A 26,105-nucleotide genomic window follows, 5' to 3' on the forward strand; every position below is an offset into this window, starting at 1 on the left:
CTGAGAAGGATGAAGAAGGTAAAGGTTAAAGGTGCACAACAGGTAAAGGGCATGGAGGTAAAGTCCTGGCGGAAGGCAAGTACCTTCCAACCAGCTAGCCAGGAATCATGGAACAAGAGGGAACCTTTCACAGAGGTAAGGGTCAGCTTGAACATCAAGCTATGAGTAAAGACATGGAAGCTATGGAGACTGTTTAAGCCATAACATGTCTGGAGTCACTTTTGAAAGATAGAAGATGAAGGACTCATCTGGGGCTTCCCAGGCAGCGCTAATGGTGAAGAACACTCCTGCCAATGCAAAAGACATAAAGAGATTTGATCCCTGGGTCGGGAAGATCCCTTGGAGAAGGAAATGGCAATCCACTCTAGTATTCTTGGCCTGGAAAAGCCCATGGACAGAAAAGCTTGGCAGGCTACAGTCCACAGGGTCGCAAAGAGTTGGATACAACTGAAGCGACTTAAAAGAGTGGCCAGAAAAGTCAAGACTCAAGCACTGTGGAATGTTAGGGGTGGAATTTTTCTTCTGACAGCATTTGAGAAACGTATAAGAGTAAGCACCTGGACACTCCATCAATTTCTTACATCTTTATAAAGAGCCAGACAATACAACAAGAGATCTCACATAGGACTACACAGTTGGAGGCGAAAGTAATACACTTTTAAAAGGCATACTTTTTGACATGAGAATGTGGGCTACTTCTGTGCAACTAAATATTGGTGAAAGCTCTCATAGCATGTTTAGGTCAGAGAGAGCTTGCAAGAAATCCATGAGTATGGGGAGGAGCGGTGGGTGGGGAACTTCCATACAATCAGGAGGTCAAAACAAGTATGTACAAAATACAGAAGGAACAAGTCAACATGGGCTGTGATTATGAAGAGATGTGCCTAACATTTTATGCCAGAGGTCCGCAAAGTTTTCTCTTTATTTATTTGTTTGATTACGCTGGGTCTTCATTGCAGCACATGGAATTTTTTATCTTCACTGCAGCAAGTGGAATTTTTTTTTTTAGTTGTGGCATGGAAGATCTTTCAGTTGAGGCATATGAGATGGGATCTAGTTCCCTCCTGCATGGGGTGGAGGAGGGGGCGGCCACTGGACCACCAGGGAAGTCCCTGCAAAGTTTTGTTTTTATAAGTAAAGTTTTATCGAAACACAGCCATGCCCATTCATTTGTATATTATCTCCAGGCACTTTCTAACAACAAGGAAAAAACTGAGAAGCTGCATGTTGTCCCTCAAGCCTCAAACACTTACCACCTGGCCCTTCACAGAAAGTTTGCTCTGCGTGGGAATGGGCACATGCAAGCAAGAACAAGAGCCACCACCCCTACCCTGGGAGGAGCAACCTTGTCCCCAAAGCCCCTCTGGGCTCCTCTCTGAGTAGGGCCCCCAGTGAAGGCCACATACTTCTTTGAACATCTTAGGGTGGTAAATCTTCCATCCTTTAGAGTGTATTTGATTTCTGGAAACTGCCCAAGGCTTTTCAAACCAATTCAGGTGAAAAGGTGGGTGATCACGCCAAGGAATGAAATACGAGAGCTTGCCAAGGGCAGGACGCGTGCCTTAAACACTGGGTGAATTGAAATGATAGTGAGAAATGTGGTTTCATTATAAAGTTGCGTAACTTTATTTCTTGTGTCTCGTTAATTGGGGACAACAGTCACCTGATATTCGGGCCTCAACTAGATAGTAAAAGACCTCTTACAAGATCAACCGCATTCCACAGGCACCTGCAGTCTGGGATGGCTGTCCTAAGTCTTTAACTTCTGAAAAGACCAAGCCTGGTATCAGAGAACACCTGGCCATTACAGATGGAGGCAGTGTTGCCCAGAGAGGAGACAGGACTTGTCCAAGCCACCCAGCCATGGAGCCTCAAGGTTTAATTCATCCAGAATGGTTAGAGTGTTTCAAGCTTTGAGCCATGAGTTAAAAGTTTAAATCAAAAATGTGTACATGCTGAACTCCTGGTCTCCAATGAGACAGGAATGTCAATAAAAACATGGAAATTGGACAGGCCTTGGCCATGTTCCCTGACCTGGGTCTGTTTTCTTATACAAAAAATGGACAATAAACTCCTTGTAGAGTTCCTGAAAGGATTACAGTTTAGTGATACACCTAAAACACTCAGCAGAGTAAAACACACAAAGGGTTCTCAATACAAAGTAGCTCAGAATCTCTGATGCAAGGGCAAGTGCAATGGCAGCAACATTTCACCATCTTTACCCACAGTGGGTGTGCACACACACCCTCCCATACAGCAAACTCCAAGACTGCACAGCTTCAGTGGGCACCTGCCCGTGCATGGCCTAGTTTGGCCTGCCTCCAGCAAGGAAGTTTACAGGGGGAAACTGCCATCTGCCTCTGGAGAAGCCATGTTCCCAGCTCGAGGGAACCGTCCCCTCTTTCAGGGACTAACTCCCATCAGCAGGACCACAGTTGTAAAAACAGCTCAGACAGACAGGAACCAAAGCAGAGGAACAGCAGGTAACTCTGGCTTTATGAGGAGGCCAGGATCGACGTCTTCTGAAGGGGCAAGGGAAAATCCCCACACCTCCCCTGGTGCAATAATGCCAGTGAATCCCTCCACGCTGGCCTTTCTCCTCACGTGTAATAGCCAAACATGCCAGCAGGTGTGCATTGCGGCTTCCAGTGCCTGGCTGCGCAGTTCTGATAACAGGACTCTGCCCAGACGAGGGCTGTGACCACAGACACAGACGGACGACGTCCTGATCCGGCACCAAGGGCCAGCGCTGGCACCATCGAGCAAGACTGGTGAGCTTATATAACAAAGAGCTTGTCATCACTTCCTGTGAGCCTCATCGCCCACATTCCAACACAATGAGACGCTCTCTCTGCCCTGGCTTTGAAGTTCAACAGCTCATTCACAAGGCCGGGCAGAGCTCTGCTGGGAGGCAGAGAGCCTGCACTGGCTCACCTTCCCATTCCCCTTGCCCTTGCCATGTCATTAGTTTACTTGGGAAAAAAAATGTACCTTTGTGATTGCTGCTGCTACTGCTGCTAAGTCGCTTCAGTCGTGTCCGACTCTGTGCGACCCCAGAGACGGCAGCCCACCAGGCTCCCCTGTCCCTGGGATTCTCCAGGCAAGAACACTGGAGTGGGCTGCCATTTCCTTCTCCAATGCATGAAAGTGAAAAGTCAAAGTGAAGTCGCTCAGTCGTGCCCAACTCTTAGCGACCCCATGGACTGCAGCCTACCAGGCTCCTCCGTCCATGGGATTTTCCAGGCAAGAGTACTGGAGTGGGGTGCCATTGCCTTCTCCGACCTTTAAAACTGAAAAATGTCCAACCTTATAGGGACAACTACTATTCACACGTGGGTCTATTTACTTCTGGCCCTTTTTCTACCTTTGTAAGTGGGAATGGAGTAGAAGGAGAATACAAGTATTTGGTTTTTTAATATCGTACTTTGAAAAAGTCTTCTGTGGTGAGCCTTTCCTCCACAGAAAGGCCTTTGACCCTTTGCAGTTGAGTTACTCAATCCAGCTTTGGATAGCCGCATTCCTTTCCACCATATGCGTGTGCCTTTCCCACCGCTGGATACTTAGGTGATTTCCACTCTTTCGTTTTTCCAAATGCTGTAGGATACTGTTAGCTAAATCACTGTGACTCTCTTCACTCTCTCCTTAGGATAAACTCCTAGTGAGGCCACAGAGTAGCAGCTTCTCTGTGTTATTCCCTCAGTTTCCCATCACTCTTTCTGACCGGGAACCAAGTCTATAACATTTTTGAGGCAACTATGATTTATAAGGTCCTTGTGTGTGTATGCACACAGGCTAAGTTGCTTCAGTCATGTCTGACTCTTCTGTGAGCCCACCAGACTCTTCTGTCCATGGGATACTCCAGGCAAGAATACTGGAATGAGTTGCCATGTCCTCCTCCAGGGGATTTCCCAACCCAGGGGTCACACCTGCATCTCTCACGTCTCCTGTATTGGCAGGGCGGCTCTTTACCACTAGTGCCATCCAGGAAGCCCCATGAGGTCCTTTTCAGCTCAGTCGTGTCTGACTCTTTGCGACCCCATGAATCGCAGCACACCAGGCCTCCCTGTCCATCACCAACTCCCGGAGTTCACTCAGACTCATGACCATCGAGTCGGTAATGCCATCCAGCCATCTCATCCTCTGTCGTCCCCTTCTTCTCCTGCTCCCAATCCCTCCCAGCATCAGGGTCTTTTCCAATAGTCAACTCTTCGCATGAGGTGGCCAAAGTATTGGAGTTTCAGCTTTAGCATCAGTCCTTCCAATGAACACCCAGGACTGATCTCCTTTAGGATGGACTGGTTGGATCTCCTTGCAGTCCAAGGGACTCTCAAGAGTCTTCTCCAACACCACAGTCCTTTTACATTGGTCTTATTGACTGACCTCATGATAGGGATGAACATCCTCATTTAAAGATGGGAAAATGGACTCAGGGAGGTGAAATGACTTGCCCAAGGTCACAGGCCCTCAACTTGAACCCAGACTAAGCCTGAGCAGCCAGTGCTCCTTCACTGCTCCACACCGCTTCTCTCAGGCCCCCAGGCCAGCGTGACAGCAGGCATGACAGGCGTAGTTTAAAACTGAGTGCACGGTGATCTACAATACACACAGCTTGCTACAAATCCCAGGGTCCACCTGTCTATGCTTGTCAGTCTTGACCATCCAACCACAGACCAAAGAAGGGAAACATCCATAGTTCTTCGACCACAGGCTTCAAGCGGTCTTTTGTTGGGCAATGGGGAAGGTTTGTTTTTACCACTAAAGAACTATTGAGTAGAAAATGGCTACTAGTGGCTGCAGGGATAAACTTGATAATGGCAATCTAATTCACTTCTTCTTGATTTTTAGTTGTAAATGCCAGATGACCTTAGATTTAACATTCAAACAAATCTTTGAAATTCATAAACACAGATCCTCTAAAGAAGCCTGGCTTCTTCCTAGGAGGGACGCCCTGATTTCCCTTCTCAAATTTTTTTAAAGAAAAGTCTGGGGAGCACAGGATGGCATGAATTTATTTCATTTCAGTACCCTTTGCAGATGTAAAATCTCTTTCCTACCTATCAGCAATGTCCCAGACAAAATGATTCTCTGATTGAATGAAGGCATACAACTGATATTTACTTGCAGGATAAGAAACGTTTGAGCACAGACAGAACTACATCTGCCAAACTTGAAAAAAAAGGCAGTGCTCCAAAGTACTTGCTATGTTGTAGAAAAATAGGTAAAACCAGAAGAAACCATCAAAAGCCAAAGGGGTTACGATATTTTCTGGAATAACCATTCCCCAAAGGATCTGGCATGTATTTTAAAAAGGCATTTCTAGGAGAGGAATTAAATAGTTGTGATGTTGTTTAGTCACTAAGTCATGTCCTGTACTCTTTTGTGACACCATGGACTGCAGTCCACCAGGCTCCTCTGTCCACAAGATTTCCCAGGCAAGAATACAGGAGTGGGTTGTCATTTCCTTCTTCAGAGGATGTTCCCAATCAAGGGATCAAATCCTTGTCTCCTGCATTGGCAGGTGGACTCTTTACCACTGAGCCACCAGGGAAGCCCAGTACTTCCCAACGGAAAAAAAAAAAAAAAAAAATCAAGAACGTTCCCTCACTCCCATCCACTGATTTCTTACCTCCAAACTCCTTATCCAGGGCTCCTCTGTAAGCTGTCACTACGAGCAACTTCTGCTTTCTTGGAGGTTTTATGTCTGATCATTTAAAGGACTCTCAACACAAAGCGTTTGCCTGGATGGAGAAAAGTTCCTCAGCTTTTTAAAAACCAGGCCCACTTCTGCCTCAGTCTGTGGGTGATAAAGAACCAGAATCAAGGGTGCAGACAAAACTCGACCCCAGACACACGTCTAGGGTGGGGCTCTGCACTTTGACAATGCCAGGGCCAAGGCCTGCACGTCTGATCCGGGCCTTGACAGTGTTGTCAGCTGTCCTGCGGGTGATTCGGAAGTGATGACACCGATTCCCACCATCTTGTCACTTTACAGTCACGCCACAGATGGCTTTCAGATGGATCCTGAGCCCTGCAGAAGCTCAGTGAGCAGGAGCCGAGTGACAGCTGAATTCCCCAAGCGTGTGCCCCAAGCATGTGGCAAGAGCCCCCTGAGCTGGCCTGATGGCACATTATTCCTAGATCTTATTTACAAAGCATCTCTTCGGGAATTGGGAAGCATGCTCTGGGCCAGAGGGGCCCTCAGATTCAGCAGTGAATGAGGGAGGAATTGGCCAGGGATCCTCAGGGGGCCCTTCAACTGAGACCAGCAACATCTTCATCTTCAACGAAGCTAATGTTCCTTCCCCCCAGGAACTCAAAGGCTCCTGAGCACTTACTGCTTCTCAGATCTCCTCCCATGGGGGACGTCCTCTGAAGGTCAGCATCCCAGCGGCAGCCAGAGCGCTGGCGCTCCCGTGTCCCTTTTGCATTCCTTTCTTCTAAAGGCTCCAACTGAACCAGCAGCAGCTTTACTGTGGCTCCTCTGACCTGCTATAGTGTTTCCCCGCACATTCTGGGATGCCTCTAGCTCCCCCTCAACCCAGCTCCCCCAAGTGCTGCCATCAGATGGGAGAGCTGAATCTTGGTCTCAAGGTCAGGTGACTAGCTCAGCAGTGCCCCAGAACAAACCCTGAGCGCTCCCCTACCTCCTTCACCATGCACAACTTCCCTCAACAAGTAGCTGAGGTGCTGCCGGTTCATACAAGACCTCTACCCACCCAGCTCTCTGGAAAGGCACGCGTGGAGAAGCCCCTCCGTTCCTGACCCAGGCCCTGGGACACACGATCCATCTGACTCTGACAGAATGTGGACAAACACTCTGCTGGCCTGGGTAACTTACAAACTCCACAGAGGGCACATCCCAGCTACTGATGACAGTGATTCAGAGACTCTATTCCCTAGACTCAGTTGATTTCCTTCCACTGACCATTTTCATCTGAGAGCCCCATGAAGCGTCAGTCACAGTGGTTCATGGCTGAAGGATGCAGACTGGGGCCAGGCCCTTGCTGCCTCTGCCTAAAGCATACGATGTCCTCTTAACAGGACCCCACACTTACCCTCTCTAATCTGTCCTCTCTAATTCATTTTCTTAAGATGCGAATGTCACCTCCCTGGCTCGGATGGTAAAGAATCTGCCTGCCATGCAGGAGACCCAGGTTTGATCCCTGGGTCTGGGTTGGGCAGATCCCTTGGAGAAGGGAATGGCTACCCACTCAGTATTCTTGCCTGGAGGATTCCATGGACAGTGGAGCCTGGTGGGCTACAGTCCATGGGGTTGAAAATAGTTAGACACGACTGAGCAACTAACACTTTTCAAGAAGCAGACAGATAGGTCTCCCTAAAGCAGAGATCTGATCTTATGTTCCACCATCTTTCACTACCCACAGAGGACAGACCCAACTCTGCTGCCCGGCCCTTCAGGCTTTCTGACACCTGGCTTCATCTCTCTATTGTGTCTTTTCTGTCTTCTCACAGCCTCTTCTTTATTCACTATGGATCACTCACAAGACCCCTCCCAGGAAGTCCTCACATCCACCAGTCTCTAAATATCCAGATCCTCTGTATCCAAGAAGGCCCCCCTCATGCAGCCCGTCCTCCATGAAGCCTTTCTGATGCTCCTTTGGCAGCATTATCCTGAGAAAACACATGGAGAGTACCTGGTCCAAACCAGATGCTTTATCATCAGTGGAGAGTTACAGCTTTTAAGTGGCTCTGGCGTTGTGGTTTCGGGACCACCAAATAATACAAGAGCTGACCTCTGTCACTGTTCTCTATAACTGTGCAGCACAGAGGTTATGGGCAGACAGAAGCCAAACTAACTTCCTGAGCTGGACACCTCCATCTGCAGCTCTGCCCATTACTAGCTATGCCACTTATGACAAGGTACTTAATAAAACAAACAAACAAACAAACACATCTGTTTGCCCCAGTTTCTCCATCTATAAAATGGGACTCTTAACAGAACTTGCATTCTGGGGTGTGTCACGAAGTTCAGTAAGTTAATATTCATGAGCACTTAGAACAGAGTGGTAATCTAGATAGATCCAGGTAGTTATTACTTCTACTGCCCCACTACAGGGAATCATGGGTCAACCACAAACTGATTGTCAAGGACAGGGTCACTTTTTGAGGACAACCTCACCAGGCCAGAAAGGGAAGTCCCACTAGCTTGACTGTGGGTGTAGGAAGCCCAGAGTTTGAGGCTGGGCTCAGGTCCAGAACAGCCTGTGGCCCAAAGAATTCATAAAGTTCTTTCCACACGCCAAGCATTGTGCTTAGCCGTTTAAACAAATAATTTTATTATGACCTTATGTATTGCCCTTGAACCTCATCTCCAGAATGTTACCTCATCTGTAAAAAGGGGATTCTAATGGAACCACCTCAAAGACCGGCCCTGAGGCTCACACACAGAAAGTGTTCCACAGGTGCGAGGCACAGAGTGAGCGAGCAGTCAGGAAACACCACCTATTATTATTACACCCACATCAGGACAGATGGGGCATTCCAGGCCTGAAGAAACTAATCACTTGTCCCAAAGTACTAAGCTTCTGAGACCAGGAGCCAGGATTGGAGCCCAGATTTCTGACCCCAAAGCCAGTGCTCATTTCACATCGCCACAGTGGACATCACTAGGATTTTGCTGTGTTTGAATCAACAGCTCTGGGCACTTGTGTGGGTAGTATCACTAGTGGTTACCTCCACAAAAGGCAAAGAACCTGGACCAATAATATTGGGCCCCCGGCACCACCCCACTCTCAGCTGGGCAGCTGCTGCTCCGCTTGCTGTGGACGCTCAACACTGAGGTCCTGATGGCAAGATCCCCCTGGCCCCTGATCCCCAGGAACACACTCCTGCCTGCTGCTTTACTGTTCTCTTTGCCTTAAAAACCACCCCCTACCAACCCCCCTGCCCCACTGCCCTGCTCCTAATCCACCTGCGAATCAAATCCAACCATGCTCCACATTTAGTCACACTACGGCATGATTAACTCCTCAGTGTCGACCTCAGCCCACCCACTCAGAACCCACTCTGCGGCCTGCCACTTCCTGCCCAGGAAGCTCCTGGACTGGGGTCCACCAACGCCCTCCACACTTGTGATGCTAAAGGGTACTGGCCCTCAGCAGTTGGTGTCCTGGCTGGGAATCCGGCTCTGTGGGGAAATAGTACAGCCTGCAGCTTCCGTCTGCCTTTGAAGATACACATCTGAGGGTCGTCATGTGGAAGATGTAAGGTTAGACTGGTTCTGCTTGACCTCAAAGAGCCCAAGTAAAACAATAACAGAATCCACAGAGAGAAACAAGTCAGCCAGCAGAGTGCCCATAAACACCAAGTACTCAACAAACCTGTACTAAATTGGAGGGGATAGCAGAAAAAACTTGAAGGCCCAGCTGTGCAAAGGAGTGTCTGGTTATGTGACAAATTCTCTCATCACTGCATATATTCAGGCATGGGCGTAGGAGGGCTGGACTGGGTGATCTCCAAGCTCCCTGGGAACCCCAAACCAAGTCTAGGATAGTGACTTGTAACTTTAGCTCCACAGCAGAATCATTGGGGGACCTTTCAAAACTACTGATGTCCAGGCTCTGTCCCCAGAAACTGTGGTGTCATTAGCCTGGGGTGGAGCCCAAGCAACTAAAACTTTTGAGAAATGCACCCCCAGTGATTCTAATAGGCTCAGGGCTGGTCTAGGTAGGGCCTGTTGACGTGGTGACACCCAGCATAGTGAATCAGGCAGACACTCTCAGCTCCTTAGAACCATAGAGATGTTATTTGGTGTTCAAAAATCTGCATTTTTCCCCCCTGATTTATTCACCATGAACACTCCTGGGTTTAATCTGTTCTGTCAACACCGATACCTTAATGTCACAAACCCCACGGCAGACACTGCAGAATGGATTATCCCAACACTGGCCTGAGCCAGGAAGAAGAACATGCCACAGAGATTGGGAAAGGCTCTCTCACTAACTGAAGACATAAGGACTTCTGGGTTGAGGGGACAGAAAAGGCTGGGGGTGGGGAAAGAACTCGGTAAATTCATGTTACTTGCACTGGAGTCGGGTGGGTGTGAAAAAAAATTTATATGACTAAAATAAAATAGTACCCACAAGCCACATCTTTAAGTTCTCCCCATCCTTCCAGTCTGAGCTTGGCTACTCAAGGTCCATGCTAAAAAATGTCTGCTGCACGAATGACTGAATGGGGTACACTTTCCCCACAAATGTCACCACTGTGTAAAAGCTGAAACAGACACACTCAAATAAGGCTGCACAGGCAGGGCAGACAGTAAGTGGCTGCCCCAAAATACATCTAGGCAGCCAGCCCCTGGTCCTGGAGAGGGAAACTGACTCCATCAGAGGTGAGGCGAAGGTTTCCTGGTCTCATCCCAGAAAAGCTTTGGCATCAGATCTGGCATCCAAAGTGAAGTGCTATTACCCAGTTACTCTCCTAAAGTGTCAGGAGTTGAATGTGTAATAAGTGCATGGGTATCTACAGATGAAAGGTGTCATTTTACAAAGACAGGTGAAATCATCATTATCCTAATAGTTGATGAGAACATAACGCAGTCAGGGTGAGACGGAGTCAAAATATTGAAATCTAAAAAGGCACCTGAAGAAATACAGATAGCTGATAGAGCAAGCACAGAGGAGAGGATGTCCAGACACAGACTGGTCATTCAGAAAAATAAAATTACCTACCTTGTACTCTGAAATCATACTCCAGATTAAAATGTCAATGGTAAAAAAAAGAAAGAAACCATCAAAGTACTAGAAGAAAATACACTGGAGTACAGAAAACTTCTCTAAGCAGCACACTGGTTACCCTTTGTTAAACATCAGTAATGATCCAGGAAGAGAAAACAAACAATTCAGTGTAAACAACCAAAGCAATCACTGGATACAGGGGAGGACGGCAAATTACAAACTTGTAAAAAATATCATGCAATCTAAACGGCAGGCAAGGGACTGCCATCCTTAATCCACAAAGAGCTCGTATAAATCAATAACATGATAAACTCTATGGCGGAAATGATGGACAGACAGAAATACACAGTTTTGGAAAAGAGACACCAGTGGTAAACACCCATATGCACTAGTAACCCAAGAAGCTGCAAATTAAACTAAACTGCATTACAGTAAAGCAGGCAAAACTTGTGAGGCCTTTCTAGAATACAAGTTGAAAGTCTGTATCAAATGTACCTTCCTACTCAGTTCTCCTCTGGGAATCAATCCCAGGGAAATAATCACAGACTTATTTATGCAAAGAACTAAGTTACAAAGATGTTCATTACAGCACTGTTAAATTAGTGAAAACTAGGAAGAGCCTAAATAGGCAAATAGAATACTATACAGACATTAAATTCTTGTTGTTGAATGTTTAAAACAATGTAGACATCTTTCCATGTCATTAAGTGAAAAGTATATAAATACACACAATATTGATTTTTGTGAAGGAAAATACATACACACATACAAGCACTGAAAAAGGTTAAATGGAAAAACAGTGAAATGTTAAAGCTGTTTCTTTGAATTGTAGAACTGAAGTTGGTTTCTATTTTAGTTTTGCTTATCTGCATTTTCTATACCAAACCTTGTCTTAGTTTTGTTGAAGGGGGAAGAAAAAAGTTAACACAGAGTTAAAAGAGTTAAGATTGGTGGTGGTCTAGTCACGACCCCAGACTCCTCTATCCATGGGATTTCCCAGGCAAGAATACTGGAGTGGGCTGCCATTTCCTTCTCCAGGGGATCGGTGATCGAACCCACGTTCTCCTGCAATGCAGGTGGATTCTTTACTGCTGAGCCACTGAAATTTATTTAAAACATCCAAGCTTACTGTTCTGAGGAACTGCCCAGAACACAGGCAACTGGTGTCTGCCCCCGACAGGAGGGCAGGTAGGGACCTCATCATTCTGAGAATGCCACACAGGCCCCAAGCCACATGCACGGCTTTGGAATGCACCGGGGGGATTACAAGGCTGTCTGGCTTTCTGAGAGTGCACGTCCCAAAAAGCAAAGAAGCTTCACTTTGAAGAACTTTGGGGACATTTTCATTTTTAGAATTTAGCCTTGGCCTGGAGAAGCCAGGAAAGTTCCATTCCTCCTACTTCTGTTTGCCTCTCCCCCATAGCCCACGTTCTGGTGAGCCCCAGACAAGAAAGAACTTTCCCAGCAATCACAAATACCCTGCATTGAAATGTTCTGCTGAGCAAAACAGGCACGCTCCAGCCTCACATTCACCCTGCCCTAGTGCCGAGCTGAGGCAGACAACACCGCAGGTGGCCTCCTGGTTTAGAGAATTGGGGCAATTTTCAACCAGGAGAGGTGGCCCTTCACACCTAAGCCCCTGCCTCCTTCTTTTATCACGAGCAATTCCACTAGGCAATCTGGAGGCTCTGGCCACACCTGCTTGAATCCAGCAGGGCTCCCTTCCCTCTCGCAGTCACTGCAGACAGGACCCCTTCTGTCTGGGATGCCCATGTGCACCTTCCTCTGGACCCAGCTCCCAGATGACTTCCTCTTCCTGGTGGTTCTTCCCAGCCCCTGACAGAGGCTACTATGCTTCAGAGCATTTATGGCTCTTAGTCCCGGACTCACTTGCTGGATCAACTCTAGCTGGACTGTGACTGCACCGCTGGGGTCCTATTCATCTTTGCTAATGGCAATTCATCCTTCTAAATGCTCAAGTTAAAACCTGGAGTCATCGGCGACTTTCCTCCCCCATCAGATCTCATACTTCCTCTGTCAGGAAACCCTTTAGGACGCGTCCTGAATCCGGTCTCCTCTCATCACCTATCACCAGCGCCCCAGTTCCTGCGGCTGAAGGTCACTTTAGTTGGCCCCCCGGCTAGTCTCCTCCCATCTATTCTCCACTAGGCCATCAGAGTGATTCTTTTGAACCCCAAAAGCCAGATGATGTCATTGCTCTGTTTAGAACCTCCACTGACTTTCCATCTCACTTAGAGTTAAAGCGAGAAACCCTTTCAGCACCTCCAAGACCCAAAGCTCTCAGCCTTCCCATCCCAACTCATCTCAGACCTCTCATCTCCCCACTTCCTCCCCACCTGCTCCACTCAGTCATGCCGATCTCCCTGAAGCAGCCAGGCGTGCTCCTGCCTTGGACTTGTGCCCGGACTGTTCACTCTGCCTGGAATGTACTTCTCTCTGCGAGCCGTGTGAATCACACCATCACACCCTTTAGCAAAGCCCTCTGAGCATCCATCTGAAGCAGTTCTCCACCCCAAACTCAGGCCCACCCCAGTTTTACTCTTCTCTACACTCTACCCAACATACTATATTTGCTTGAATCCTCTCCTGAGAGGGCAAACTCAGGGGAGCGTGAATGTTTATGTTTTCTCCACGCTGTAGCCCCAGCATCTAAATAGAACAATACCCAGCACGTAACCTACTCTCATGGAGAAGGCGATGGCACCCCACTCCAGTACTCTTGCCTGGAAAATCCCATGGATGGAGGAAGCCTGGTAGGCTGCAGTCCATAGGGTCACTAAGAGTCGGACACGACTGAGCAACTTCCCTTTCACTTTTCACTTTCATGCACTGGAGAAGGAAATGGCAACTCACTCTAGTGTTCTTGCCTGGACAATCCCAGGGACAGGGGAGCCTGGTGGGCTGCCGTCTATGGGGTCGCACAGAGTCGGACGCGACTGAAGTGAATTAGCAGCAGCAGCAGCCTACTCTCAACAATGTCTGTTGAATGAATGAAGAGAAAGGACCTCGCATGGCCTCTCATGGCCCAGCTGAGGACTTGGAGTCCAGCCTGTAAGTGAAGGCCCAGCAGTACACCAGAAGTACCCATCTCCCCGCCAACCCACCCACCTGTCAAATCATTTTTCTACTCACTGGCCTCGGGAAACCCCTTTCTGACCATTACTCTAAAGTTTTGCTTGGAAAACTCAGGGCCTGAGTCATTCCCCAGGGCTCTGACTAATTCTCGCTCCATCCCTTGAACCCACCTCCAAGATCCTTCCTCTACAGCATAATGGGAAATCCAGAGAGAGTTCCCCTTGGAGAAAATGGAAAGGAACTGAATGATTTAGAGGAAAATTCAATTCTTCCTAGCTCATCAGTTGAGAAAGCGCAAACTCTCAGGAAGCCAGTGCCTCCGAAAGTGAAACATTAATAGAAATATTACTGGAAAATACCAAACAGGAAGAGAAGGAAAATTCCATTGTGGAAGCAAGGTCCTCTGTCGACGTTCCTTAATGGTCTCAGTTACTTGTTTCAGAATCAAAACACAGAAAGAACCGGAAATCAATCAGGCTGTCACCCTTCCTCTGGACTGGAGCTTTGGCCAAAACATCTCCACATCACCCTGGCACAAAGGGCATTAGACTCAGAACACAAGGTCAACAGCCTGGCCGCTGTGTTGGCTAGTACCTGCTATGAGGTAGGGCAAGCTCCATTCCTTCTGGGACCCTCAATATTTCCATCTATAAAATGGGGGTTACAGCACCTTCCTCAAAGAGTAACTCTGACAATTAAGTTAATTATGGGTGTGAAAGATTCTTTTAAGCTTTGGAATACTTATGCAAATGTAGGAATCTGTAGATCCTACAATGCTAACAGAGGAGATTTTTATAAGAGTTTAAGTCTAGCCACAAATAAAGCAGAGAAAATTAAGGCATGAAATTGTGCAGCCTGAGGTGGTATGGCACAGTGGTTCAAAACAAAGATCCTAAATCTGGTTTCAAGTCTCACCTCTGCCATTTACTGGCAAGGTGACCTTAGATAAGTTACTTAACCTCTCTGCCTCAGCTCTCTCATATGTAAAAGGGGAATGTCAGTAGCATCTACTCAAATGACTTTGGTGAGCAGTATGACTAATTCTGCCCTTGTGGAAAGCTCCTTCAACTCCAGTGACTACTCCTCCTTGATTCAAGGGCCTCCTCCTCCAAGAAGCCTTCCCTGCTTCTCTCAGTTGAAATGAACCTCCTCCTGACCCTGCTTCTCCTTCAGTTCCATGGAGTCAAGGTTCTGCTCAGGACAGCTTCTGTGCCAGGATGGCTCCCAGCTCACCCACACCACTCTGGTTACAGATAAACTGCCACACAGAGCTGTGTGGTCCCTGTGTCCTCACCAGAAGATAAGCTCCTTTCGGGCAGGCACTACCCCTCCCTTGCTCGTCCCTGTTATCCACACAGCTTCTGACAGTGGCCTGCATATGCAATTTCCCAGTCAACACAAGCCAAGCAAGGTATAAGGCAGGCAGGGTGGCAGATACCGCCGGCAGCCTGTCTCCATCCTGCAGGAACAGCCCCTGCTCAGAAAGTGGGCGAGATGCCACCACCAGCCAGCCGGCAATTCAGCTTTCTGCTTCAAAGCCACAAATCCCAATTTATTTTCTAGGGCGCCGCCTGACCTCTCCCTTCACCACAGGCCACTACCACTTGGCTCTCCCATCACAAGAGGAGAAAGTCAACCCCAAGTGAAACTGCCCAAGGGAGCGCCTGACCACAGGCATCTTCAGCTTTGCTTAAATGACCAGAGGAACGCACACCTTTTCAAGTTTGCCTTTTAACCCCTACTTTATGGGTCAGAAATGCTTTGGGGTTGGGGAGAGGACGAGATCAAGGCTTGGGGGTTAAGTCTGGGGAAATCAGTTATGTTTGTCCTGAGGTGGTCAGATTAGAAGACAGTCATCTGATCTCCTTCAAGGACACTCAGATTCTTTGTTGACAAGGGCCAAGGTACTGGGTTTTGTTTTTTGCTTTTTTCCTTAAAAAAGCACACATGCAGGCTCGCCAGTCCTTCAATGAGAAGACATGACAGTTACAAGACACGTTTTGTGCAGCTGTCCCTTGGGAAGTGCCAACTCTGGGCATGGAATTTCTCTATGAAATAACTCGGGTGCTGCATTAACATCTCATTTAGGGAACTCAGAGTGAGATGAGGGAAGGGGAGAGAAAAGCTGGCTCGGGGGCCCCTTTGGGGACCACCAAAGCCCAGACTGAAAGAGATGGGAATTGGGAGGGGGTGGTATAAGAGGAGGAACATTAAGGGGAGGAGGAGACATACAATGCACATTTCAGTAAATATCAGAGCTTTACTATCTCTATCTAAATCACTGAAAGGAGTTGAACAAATCGATAAAAAGCATACAGGCTTGTAATTCAGACTGAACAGGTGTAATTCTGGCCCTGTCGCTTAGTAGTTTTGTGACATTAAGCAAATCAATACCTCTAAGCCTCAATTTCTTTATCTGTGAAATGGCCCAATAGTACCCATGGTAGAGGCATAGCACTAAACTCCCTGATTAATGCCTGCCTGTATCCCTACCCTCTGCCACAGGACTTCACAGCTTCCGCTCTCTCCCTGAATACTGGCTGGCAAAGGAACAGTAGGCCAGTTTCTAACTTCAAGCAACCGTATGGGCTTCTGTAATTTCTTGGAACCCTGCCACCATCATATGAACAAGGCTAACTTGCTGGACGATGAGAGATCACATGGAGCAGAGCCGAACTGAGGCAGCCAAGGCCAACCTAAAGCAAACAAGTAAGGCAGCCCAGCTAGGACTGGCAGAACTGCACACCCACTCCACACTGACCACAGGTGCCTGAGTGAGCCAACTGAGGCCGGAAAAACTCCTCAGTTGACTTGTGGATTCATGGATAATAATATAGACTTACCATTTAAATCCGGGGTTGGGAATTACAGGCCACAGGCCAGCTGCCTATTTTTATAAATAAAGTTTTATTGGAACACAGCTACACTCTTTAATTTATATACTGTCTGTATGCTTTCAAGCTACAATGGCAGAGTTGAATAGTTGTGATGGGGGCTGTCTGGCCTACAAGCTAAAATTACTTACTAACTGATTCTTTTGCTAACCTCTGGTTTACAACCAACGACTTTGGAGTAACTTGTGATGCAGCGATAGCTAACAGACACAGTACCTAAACCCCTTCTAGGGTGACTGTGAAGATTAAATGATCAATTAAGTGGTCAGCCTGAAGCCTGGAGAATGTATTTCTTTTCTGAGGAATCGATGGGAAAAACTGGATCTGATATGCAGCATTTCTCTCACACTACTTTCAACGGACAGGACTTCAAAGTGTTCCAAGCCAAACCACAGCTACCAAGCTTGGTCTTTACTTTTTCAATCAATTACTTTCTAAGAACTGGAGAATGTGGCTATTAACCAAATGGAAAATGACTCTCAGCTTATGCTTCACCCTGGCTTCAGTCAAGCTACATATCAATGATTTGATGTGAAAAGGACACAAAGACCCCAATTCCCAATTCCTCCAAAAGATACATGAGACATTCTCTTGTTTTGCGGCTCCAACCTCTCTCTACAATTCCCCCACCACACCCACCTTTCAGAGCCTCCATCCATTCTCTTGGCACCAGCTTCTACCTGGAGAAGCTCAAATGCCACCACCTCGTGAAAGCCCTCCTTGAATTCATAGACAGAGTTGTGAATTCCTCAGCCCTCTGCACACACTGCTGTTCTGGCATGCCTCACACTGTGACACTGCTTCAATGCCCGACTGTCTCCCAGACTAGATCTTAAAAAGCTCATGTTCAACTGCAGACTGAGAAGCTTCCCTCTTGGAAAAACTCGCCACCACTTATTTCTCTATGAGGTTCCCCCTGCCTCACATGCTGCTCAGAAACTGTTTGCTGAGTATTTAAAAAAAAAAAGTTGAACATGATATTATTCATTTCTTTGGAAGCATGTTATTTAACTCAACTCTGTGGATGCTGACAAAATACAAAGTGTTGGTACACATCAGCATGTATTTAAACTTGGGAAACTGATGTCATGGTGCATCTCGACTTTCTCAGTTGCAATGGAAACATTTACTTAATTATGATAAAAGAAACAAGGCTTCAGCAGAAAACATAAGTGGATAACACTTGTCTGGCTGCACATAAGGAGACCTACCAAGTTACTGGCCTCTTTGTCATCATTATTTTTTTTTTTTATAAAGACAACCTGAGGGAATAATATTTCTACCTACTAAAGTTTTGTATTTTCTTCCCAGGAGCTCAGGCTCTCTCTGTCTCTCACTGGGACTATATTGTAATTGCCTCCCAACTCCAAACCCATCAACCCCAGATTGCAGCAGCTTATAGACTGGGATGCTCCTCAACCATGGCTCTGAGTCTATCCTTTTCCTGATTCAACAGTCTTTCAGGCTCTCCCTGTGGGGTCCAAACTCAGGCCCCCACCTATCTCACACTGTCATCTCTCATTTCCCAAGTGAGGCCCACTGCAAGAAAGCTTTCATTTCCAAAAACACTCTCCCCATTAAGGTTTTATATATATACATGCACACACACGCCAACACACAGACATACATGCACGCACACACAGATGCATGTTCACAGCACATACACCTAAGGGCTCCCATAGGCTGCAGTCAGCCTTTCCTTGCACTGAAATTCCAACTCCGTTCCTAGATCCAACTCAAAGCTGCCTCCTAGATGAAGATCTCACCGAATTCCCAAAGACAAAAACACTGGGAAACAAATGATGAAAAGGTGGAAAGCCTTCAGAGGCTTAGGCCAAAAATTTCTGCCAAGTCTTTTTGCAGCCTTTATTCCTTCCCCCTAGCTTGTCCTTGTACTGAGAGATCTCTGAGCGCAAAATATGTGCTGGGTAAAAGTCGGTTAAACTGAAAACAGACTCTGTCTTCCATGTGATTCTAAAAGGGAAACTACCCTCAACTGGAGACTGGCTGGTAGCAGGGTATATGTAGCCAGGTGTGTATGTACCCCGGGATTCACCTAGGAGAACAGGAGGATGCCTAAGTATGTGTCAGAAGGGGGCACAGGTACGGAGGGGGGCAGAAGGGCCCCCAAGATAAAGGTGGGTGGGGGGTGGCGATGGAGGCCCTGAAAGGAGGATTTGTGGACGCAGCTCCTAGTCCCATGCCACAGTAACTCTCAACATAGGCCGACATTAAAACACAGGTCCCCACACAGCTGGGGCATTCAGCAGCCCTATGGGTACTTGTTCTATTCCCTAACAACTGATAAGAGGAAGCTGGGCCAGAGATTAAGTGGGCTAGGAGTACGTTTTCCTGGATCCGTGGGTGAGGGGCAGATGGTGGACTCTAGTGTGTTCAGGGCTGGACCTGCAGTGTCCCTGACTTCCAAAAGCTGTCTGGCTGCAAATAATGTGAAAACCAGGCTACCGCCTGGCGGTTTGACCAGGAATGCAGGGTGGGTATTGGCCCCCGACTAGGTGGCAGCCCCACAGAGGGCAGAGATGAAGAGGGCACCCGGAGTCTCTGTATCCCAAAGTAACTCCAACCAGAAGACCCAGAGGGAGGGTTATGAAGCCACTGTTGCACTGGTGTGGTCCCAGGATCAGCTGCAAAAGATCACCTGAGAATTTGTTAAAGATACGCCTTCTCAGGCCCCATGTGTTTTAACCAGTCCTCCAGGTGCTAGTTTGAGAACTACTGCATAGTATGACCCTCCCTGTTTCTTCCTCTTACTCCCGAGAAAGAACATCTGGCAGTTGCAATCCCTCTGACTCTGAAGATGGCAACAACCTCTTAAAAGATCAAAGGGCTCAAAGTCACAATCTAGTAGGTGAAGTGCACTCCAGAGATATATTTTTTAAAGAAACCATATCTGCTCATATGATTCAACAGCTAAATCTCCTCGCTGTGCTTAGGAAACAAGGTTCTCCCCGACCCAGGACCTCCTGCCCCTCTGGGGTCCTGCCCAACTCTAACCTTTCAATTCCTGCCACAAGGCCTTCACCTACAATCCCCTAGAGCACCAGGTTCTCTTCTGCAGCCAACCATAACAGTGGTCCTCCCTGGCCACCTCCCATTAAGCCCTGCCATCATAGCACTCAACATGTACACCGCAGCCTGAACCACAGTAGTCACTGGACCCTACTCCAGGACCCAGCAGAGGGAAACAAAGAAGAACTCTAAGAAATATCTGATGGAACAAAGCCAAGTTTTCAACACACTTAACACTCCAGCTATTAAACTTAGTATTCCTCAGTATTTGAAACAGTCTTATTTATAGTTAGGAAAAAACATTTATTAAAGTTTTGAAAACCATAAAGGAAGATTCTAGTGAGTAGGCAGAACCACAAGCAGCAGGAGAGAAAGGAGATTTGCCCACCTGGGAGGTGGTCACGGAATAACAAGGGAATGGTGGGATCTCTCTGGAGAGCTAGGTTAGGCCATCCTTCCATTTCCAGGGACTCCAGGTTCTCCCAGATCAGCACCTAGCCAAGCCTGGGCCACACAGAAGGCAGCAGGGAGCCTCTCTGTTGTTTCCCTTACAGATGGACCAAAAACTCATAATCCTGGGGGCTCTCAGAGAAATCTCCTCTGCCCCCAAGGCAGCACCAAGGTGGCCACCCAGCTCCTAGCTCTTGTCATTTAGGTGTGGCACCCCAAGTGCTTAGGAAGCCCAGAGTCTATGCAGATGCATCCCCAAACTGGCCCCAGAGGGAAGTGGAATCCATAGGTTACCCATGCTGCCTTCAACAGACCCAGCAGGAGGCAGAGGTATGCTAGGGGGACCTGGGACCCTGGGGAGAGGAAGTCAGGCAGAAAAATTCAGGAGGGGCACCGGCTTACTTCTTCTGCCTGGAAAACAAAAAGTTCCCTTCCCAAGCACCAGCTGGGAGGTAGGGGCCTGTCTTCCTCCTGTCTGGAAATCCAGTCCTAAAAGAAACTCAGACTCTATCAGTTTCCCCCAGCCCACATCTGGGTGAAAAGTTTACCTTTGGGAGAAAGCGGGGCGGTGCCGGAGAACGAGAGGGACAGCCGTCTGATAGCCATCACAGGGCACTGGGCCTCAGATGTAATGAAAGCACTGCCTTCCACCAGAAGTAGACAGAACAAGTATTATTTTATGGGGGAAAGGAGGGTGTCACAGGAGTGTGAAGGGGGAGGAGAGGGCCCAGTCTGGCTGTAATTAACTAGACTGCTCCAAAGGTCCGGGGGATCAAGATAGTCTGATCTGTTAGGGAGGAGAGTGTACAAAATCGTCCCCCTCATCCGTGGGGCTATAAAGGGTAAGGTCAGGAAGAAAGATGAGGATGGGAGGGGTGGTCTCCTTCCAGCTGGCCCGGTAGGCAGACCCCTCCCGGGCCTGGCTGGAGGAACTGACAGGTCGAAGTGGAGCGCTCTTGTAGACCAGCGCACTTCAACCGGAAAAGCACGCGTGGGGGTTGGAGGGTGGGGGGCGTGTTTCCCGGTACAGCTCCAGTACAAAAGGCTGCCCCATTTGGAAACCTGGCGCGGGGGGTGGGGCAGGGCAGGGCATTTAGAGGGATTTACATATATCCGTTCAGAGACAGCCGGTCTGGATCTGCCATCGAAAATGTGTAATATCCGGCGGGTCCCTTCCCAGCTCTAGACTTCAGTTCCCATCTATAAAGTCAGGGGCGGGAGGAACAGGGGTAGACAAGAATAAACACTCTTCTAAATACTTGGAGAAGGAAATGGCAACCCACTCCAGTATTCTTGCCTGGAAAATCCCATGGACGGAGGAGCCTGGCGGGCTACAGTGCAAGGGGTCGCAAAGAGTCAGACATGATTGAGCCACTTACACTTTAAATACGTAAGGGCTCTAATTCTCTGACTTTCCTCCTCGAAGGGCTGGTTGGCTGTCTCTTGGACCAGGCTGGGCAGAGAGCTCTCTGGTCAGGATACTTCCAAAGAGGGCACCTGGCTGGGAAGCGGCAGCGTTAAGAGACTGTCAGGAGGCCAATGATCGGGGACAAAGCGCGTGCAAGGAGGCAGAATTTGGTAGCATCGTGGGAGGCCTGACCTCGGATCCTAGCCCGAAGTGATGTAGGAACTCGAAACTAGAGCGGTGCCTCAGTTTCCCCGTGCGCACAGTGGCTCTGGAACCTCTAGTGAGGCCAAGGGCGCCTTACCTTGTCCTTTTTGCTGGCACCGCTCTCCTCCGCGGCTGAGGCACCGCACTTGTTGAGCAGTTTCTTGCCTCCGCAGGCCGTTGGGCTCCAGGTACGGCCGCCGGAGCAGGCGCCCCCTGGGGGGTCCCCGGCACAGCCCGCGGCGCTCTCCACCTTAATGAGGCGATGCTTCGGGGAGATGTAGCGCACTTCGGCCGGGGTGGTGGGCCGCCGCTCGCTGCTGCTGCGGTAGAGGTGCGGGGAGCCAGAGGACGAGGACGAGGACGCGGCGGCGCCCGCGCCGGAGGAGGCACAGCAGCAGCCCGCGGCGCCCGACGCGGACGAGGCGGAAAAGGCGCGCTGGCTCCCACCCGGCTCCCCGCCGCCGCAGTAGTCCAGGCGGCACATGGCGCGCAATTTGCGCAGCGAGGAGCCGGGCCCGTTGTAGGGGTCCTCAAAGTCGCGCTCCTTCTGTGCGCGGTAGGCGCGGATGAGGTCGCTTGTGCTGCCGCTGTCGTCGGGCAGCGATCCCGACGAGGCCGAGAAGCAGGAGGCGGCGGCGGTACCGCAGGACGCGGAGGCAGCCGCGGGGGCCTGCGGCACGGCCTGGGGGGGCTGCGAGGGCCGCTCGCCTCGGCGCCGCTGCTCGCGGTAGTCGGGCCGCGGCGGTTGCGGGGGGCTCTTGGTCTTGCTGTTGCCCAAGCTGAAGTACTTGTTCAGCCACTTGGCCATGGCGAGAGGCCGCCTAGGGCCGCGGCGCGGGAGCCGGGTCCGCCGCCGCGGCCATTCGGGGGGCAGCGATGCCGCCCAGGTCCCTCAGCGCCCCGGCCCCGGCCCCGGCGAGGGGCGTCCGGGGCGCCCGCTCCCGACGCCAAGTTCAAGTTCTCTCCGCTGCCTCCTGCCGGCCGCTCCCCGGCTCCGGCAGCTGCAGCACCGCCCTCTGCCTCCGCCGCGCGCCGCCCGGGCTTTGGATCTCCTGCCCCTTGCGGGCGCGTCTCATGGGATCCCCGCCGCGGCCCCACGGATAGCAAAAGGCCCGGGCGCCCCCCGACTCCTCAGACGCCCTGGCCGTGCACTCTGCCACGGAGCGCGCTCCTGTCCCGTCGGAACCGCAGCCTCCGCCTCGGCCGGGATCCGCGGCTGCTGCTGGAACTTGTCGGCGTCCTCAGCACCCCCGGCCCCGACTTCTTCCTTCCCGAGAGCACTGGAGCGAGCTCGGCCCCTGGCCGGCGAGCAATCGGGCCGGAGAGCAAGCGAGTGATGGAGGGAGGGAGGCAGCCGGCGCCCGCCCGAGCCCGCGCGCCCGTGCCCGTCCCGGCGGCGCCTGCCGCTGCCGCTGTCGCCGCCTCCCGAACCGCCGCGTGTGTGACACTCGGGCCGCCAGAGCCCGCCCCGCCCCGCGGCCCCGCCCTCCCCGGGCCCGCGCGCGCCCCGCCCCCAGCCCGCCCCCTCAGACCCCGCCCCGCCCACCCCCACGCGCCCTGCAGCCAGACCTCGGCCCTGGCCCCGCCCTCTAGCGCCCGGGTTCTGGAGAGCAGCGGCTCTCCCCTTCAGCACGCGCCACCTCCTGCGGCCGCCTTGGCGCCAGCCCCCGGGTCGCGCCTGAGGGCGCCGGGGTCCCGCGGCGCAGCAGGCCCCGCCTCGCTTGCCGCCCGCCACCGCCTTGGGCGAGAGATTGCCAGCCTAAACCTGCAGCGTGTAGAGGCCAAACCTTCCCCACCCCGGCACCCGAGCGTTGTGTTCTCCAGGGATCCCCACTTTAGGGGACAAGAGGCATTTTTAGTCTACGGCGTGACCCTCTTAGAGGAAATGCGGTGCCGAGACCCTTAGGAACAGGGTGTCTATTCTCTGCTTAAACGGACGAAGACTTCGGTTCAACCCTCTGTTGCCAGACCATCGGAGGATTCTTTATGCAAATGAGCTCTTTAGCCATCCGGACGACGAATGCGACCTGGATCGTCTGCAGGGGCCTGGCCCCTCACCAATTGGAAAGCCAAGCTAAGGGGAGATCGGAATGTTTGCTTACCTTTTCACCTCTGAGGAAGTCTTGGCTTTTACCCTGATCAGTGTCAACCTGGCAGAGCAAGCTGTGGAAATGTTTAATGCCTAAAATTGTAGGAGCTAGCAACACTCCATTTAATCCAGGGCCCTCATTTTACTGATGGAGAAATTGAGGCTCTGAAGGAGGTCACTCAGGTGGGTCTGGATGTCAGTTCCTGGTCTGGTGGTGCCAAAATTGTGTCATTTCCACTCATCTCTACTTTGCAATTTAAGACCGTCCTCTGATTATTAAAATGAGGAAACTGAGGCCCAGGGAGGAGCACAGTTTGCTCAGGAAGGCTTTTCCCGAGAGGAGCATATGTTCTGTGGAGACAAAAGAGTTAACTGCCTCTGGAGCCGGTGCTCCTTTGCCAGTGCTCATTTGAATTTGGCTGATCAAGCCCCAGACTATGACATACAGTTAAGGTGTAATACTGAGAAATTCTCAAAGAATGCTGATTTATTAGGATGATAGTCCAAATCATTATCTCCACTTGCAACCTGCATATTACAAATGGGCTTTGGGGAAATCTGTTTCCTGTATCCTGCAGGAAAAGCAGGACCTTTTAGGGCAGGGAGCAAGGTCAGTGGCTTCTCTGGCCAGGACTAGAGGTGGAGTTCAAAAGAGCAGTTTGAGACTCTTGGGTAGGTAGGGCCTCTTCCCCTGCCTAAGGCCACAGTGGGGAAGTGGCAAAACCAGAAGTCCAACTGGGATCTTACTCTGAAGCCTGAGCTCTGTCCACTCAGCCACCCACAGTAATCCAGTGGAATTGACTGCAAACTGTCCCTTTAGGATCAGGCTATTCACTCTTTCCCTCTGGTGAGACAGGACTGTAATCATCTATGAGCCAGTTAAATTTTACAAACCCAATATATGACACACAGCCATATATTACCAACTACACAGCCCCTTCATTGCCTGAGATCTACCTATTCGGAATGTCATAGGAAATAATCTAGGATGTGGGGTGTTTGTGTATGGTGTCTGGGGATGGTGGGAGGACCCAGAAGTTGACCTGGACTAAAATGTTTATTTTAAATGTCCCTAGATTTAACTATCTCAAATTACCCTTTAAATCATTCCTCTACTCTATAAGCACTTAATTATCCCGCAAGTAAGGGAAGCTCAAATAGAAAACCTGAAAGGTGAGGATATCCTCGCTGTGAATCCCACCTTTCAACCAACCACAAATCCTCTCCTACTCCCTCCCTTCCTATCTCTGCTTCCAGGTTTAGGAAGGAGGAATGGTCAGATGCTGGCAACAGGCCAGGCCACCCTGGGCAAGACAGGCTTCTCCACGATCTAGAAACTTGTTCCCTGCATGTGGGTTGCACATGGAAGAATTATCTATGCCTTTTCCAAAAGTTTAGGAAGAGAAGTTATATTTCACAACTTATTTTTTCCATTTCACTTTCAGTGGGCCATGGGGTCAGACCCACTTTTCCATGTGATGTCTCTGCTGGGGTATAATTTGCAAGCCAAAATTATTGTAATGCTATAGTATTATGCCAAAAACTTCCAGAGCACTTGTGTATCTGCTTAGCCCCTACACATTCTGTATATAATTAACCCTCCTCAGCATCCCTACAATCTGGTATTATTCCCAGTTTACAGATGGGGTAACTGGCCTAAAGTAGTATTTATTTCAAGCAGGCAAAAAAAACCACATGGGTGTTTTTCTTCGGGAACTAATAGCGACATCCTACAAAACTCAGAGTCAGAAATAATCACTGTGAAAAGAAACAGAAAATTTCCTGAAAGATGATGTTGGAGAAGCACTGGGTCAAATGGCTAGAGGAGAGGGGAACTTGTAAGAAAAGGATCAGAGCACTACAGATGGTTAAGCTAGATAGACTCTTTTTAAAAAGCCAGTGACCCCATTTCACAGGGAGAAACCTGGGACCAATGAAGAGAAGAGATTGAATCAGAAGGCAGGACTGGAATTGACACCCGGTCTCTTTGGTATCACAAATTTAACCCTATGCCTGTCATTCTTGGCATTTTTTCCTTCAAATCCCCCTGCCTGCCTCCTTGTCCCCAGTTTTCTTATTGGAGGGGTTGGGTATGCTACTGTTTCTGTTTCTGCCCTGTTTCAATTTCTTACTTTTCTCTGCACCCTCAATATCTGGAGGTATGCTCTGCCATTGGTAAAGGTCTGGAAAAATGGTGCCACCAACCCAACAGATTGATCTACTTTTTCAGTTCA

The 26,105-nt window shown here is 49.5% G+C and overlaps 1 protein-coding gene across 1 annotated transcript in view; it reads right to left on the reverse strand.

Annotated features, from left to right (window-relative positions):
• The window catches only part of SHB (SH2 domain containing adaptor protein B), a 138,163-nt gene extending 114,929 nt beyond the window's left edge, over positions 1-23,234 (reverse strand). Inside the window, exon 1 of the mRNA XM_040226066.1 lies at positions 21,880-23,234. Coding sequence (XP_040082000.1) covers positions 21,880-22,590 — 711 coding nt within the window. The 5' untranslated portion in view covers positions 22,591-23,234. The remainder of the gene's footprint in view (positions 1-21,879) is intronic.
• Between the last annotated feature and the right edge of the window lie 2,871 nt (positions 23,235-26,105).

Source organism: Oryx dammah, unplaced genomic scaffold, assembly GCF_014754425.2.
Source record: "Oryx dammah isolate SB20612 unplaced genomic scaffold, SCBI_Odam_1.1 HiC_scaffold_1, whole genome shotgun sequence".
In the NCBI taxonomy this organism is placed as follows: Eukaryota; Metazoa; Chordata; class Mammalia; order Artiodactyla; family Bovidae; genus Oryx; species Oryx dammah.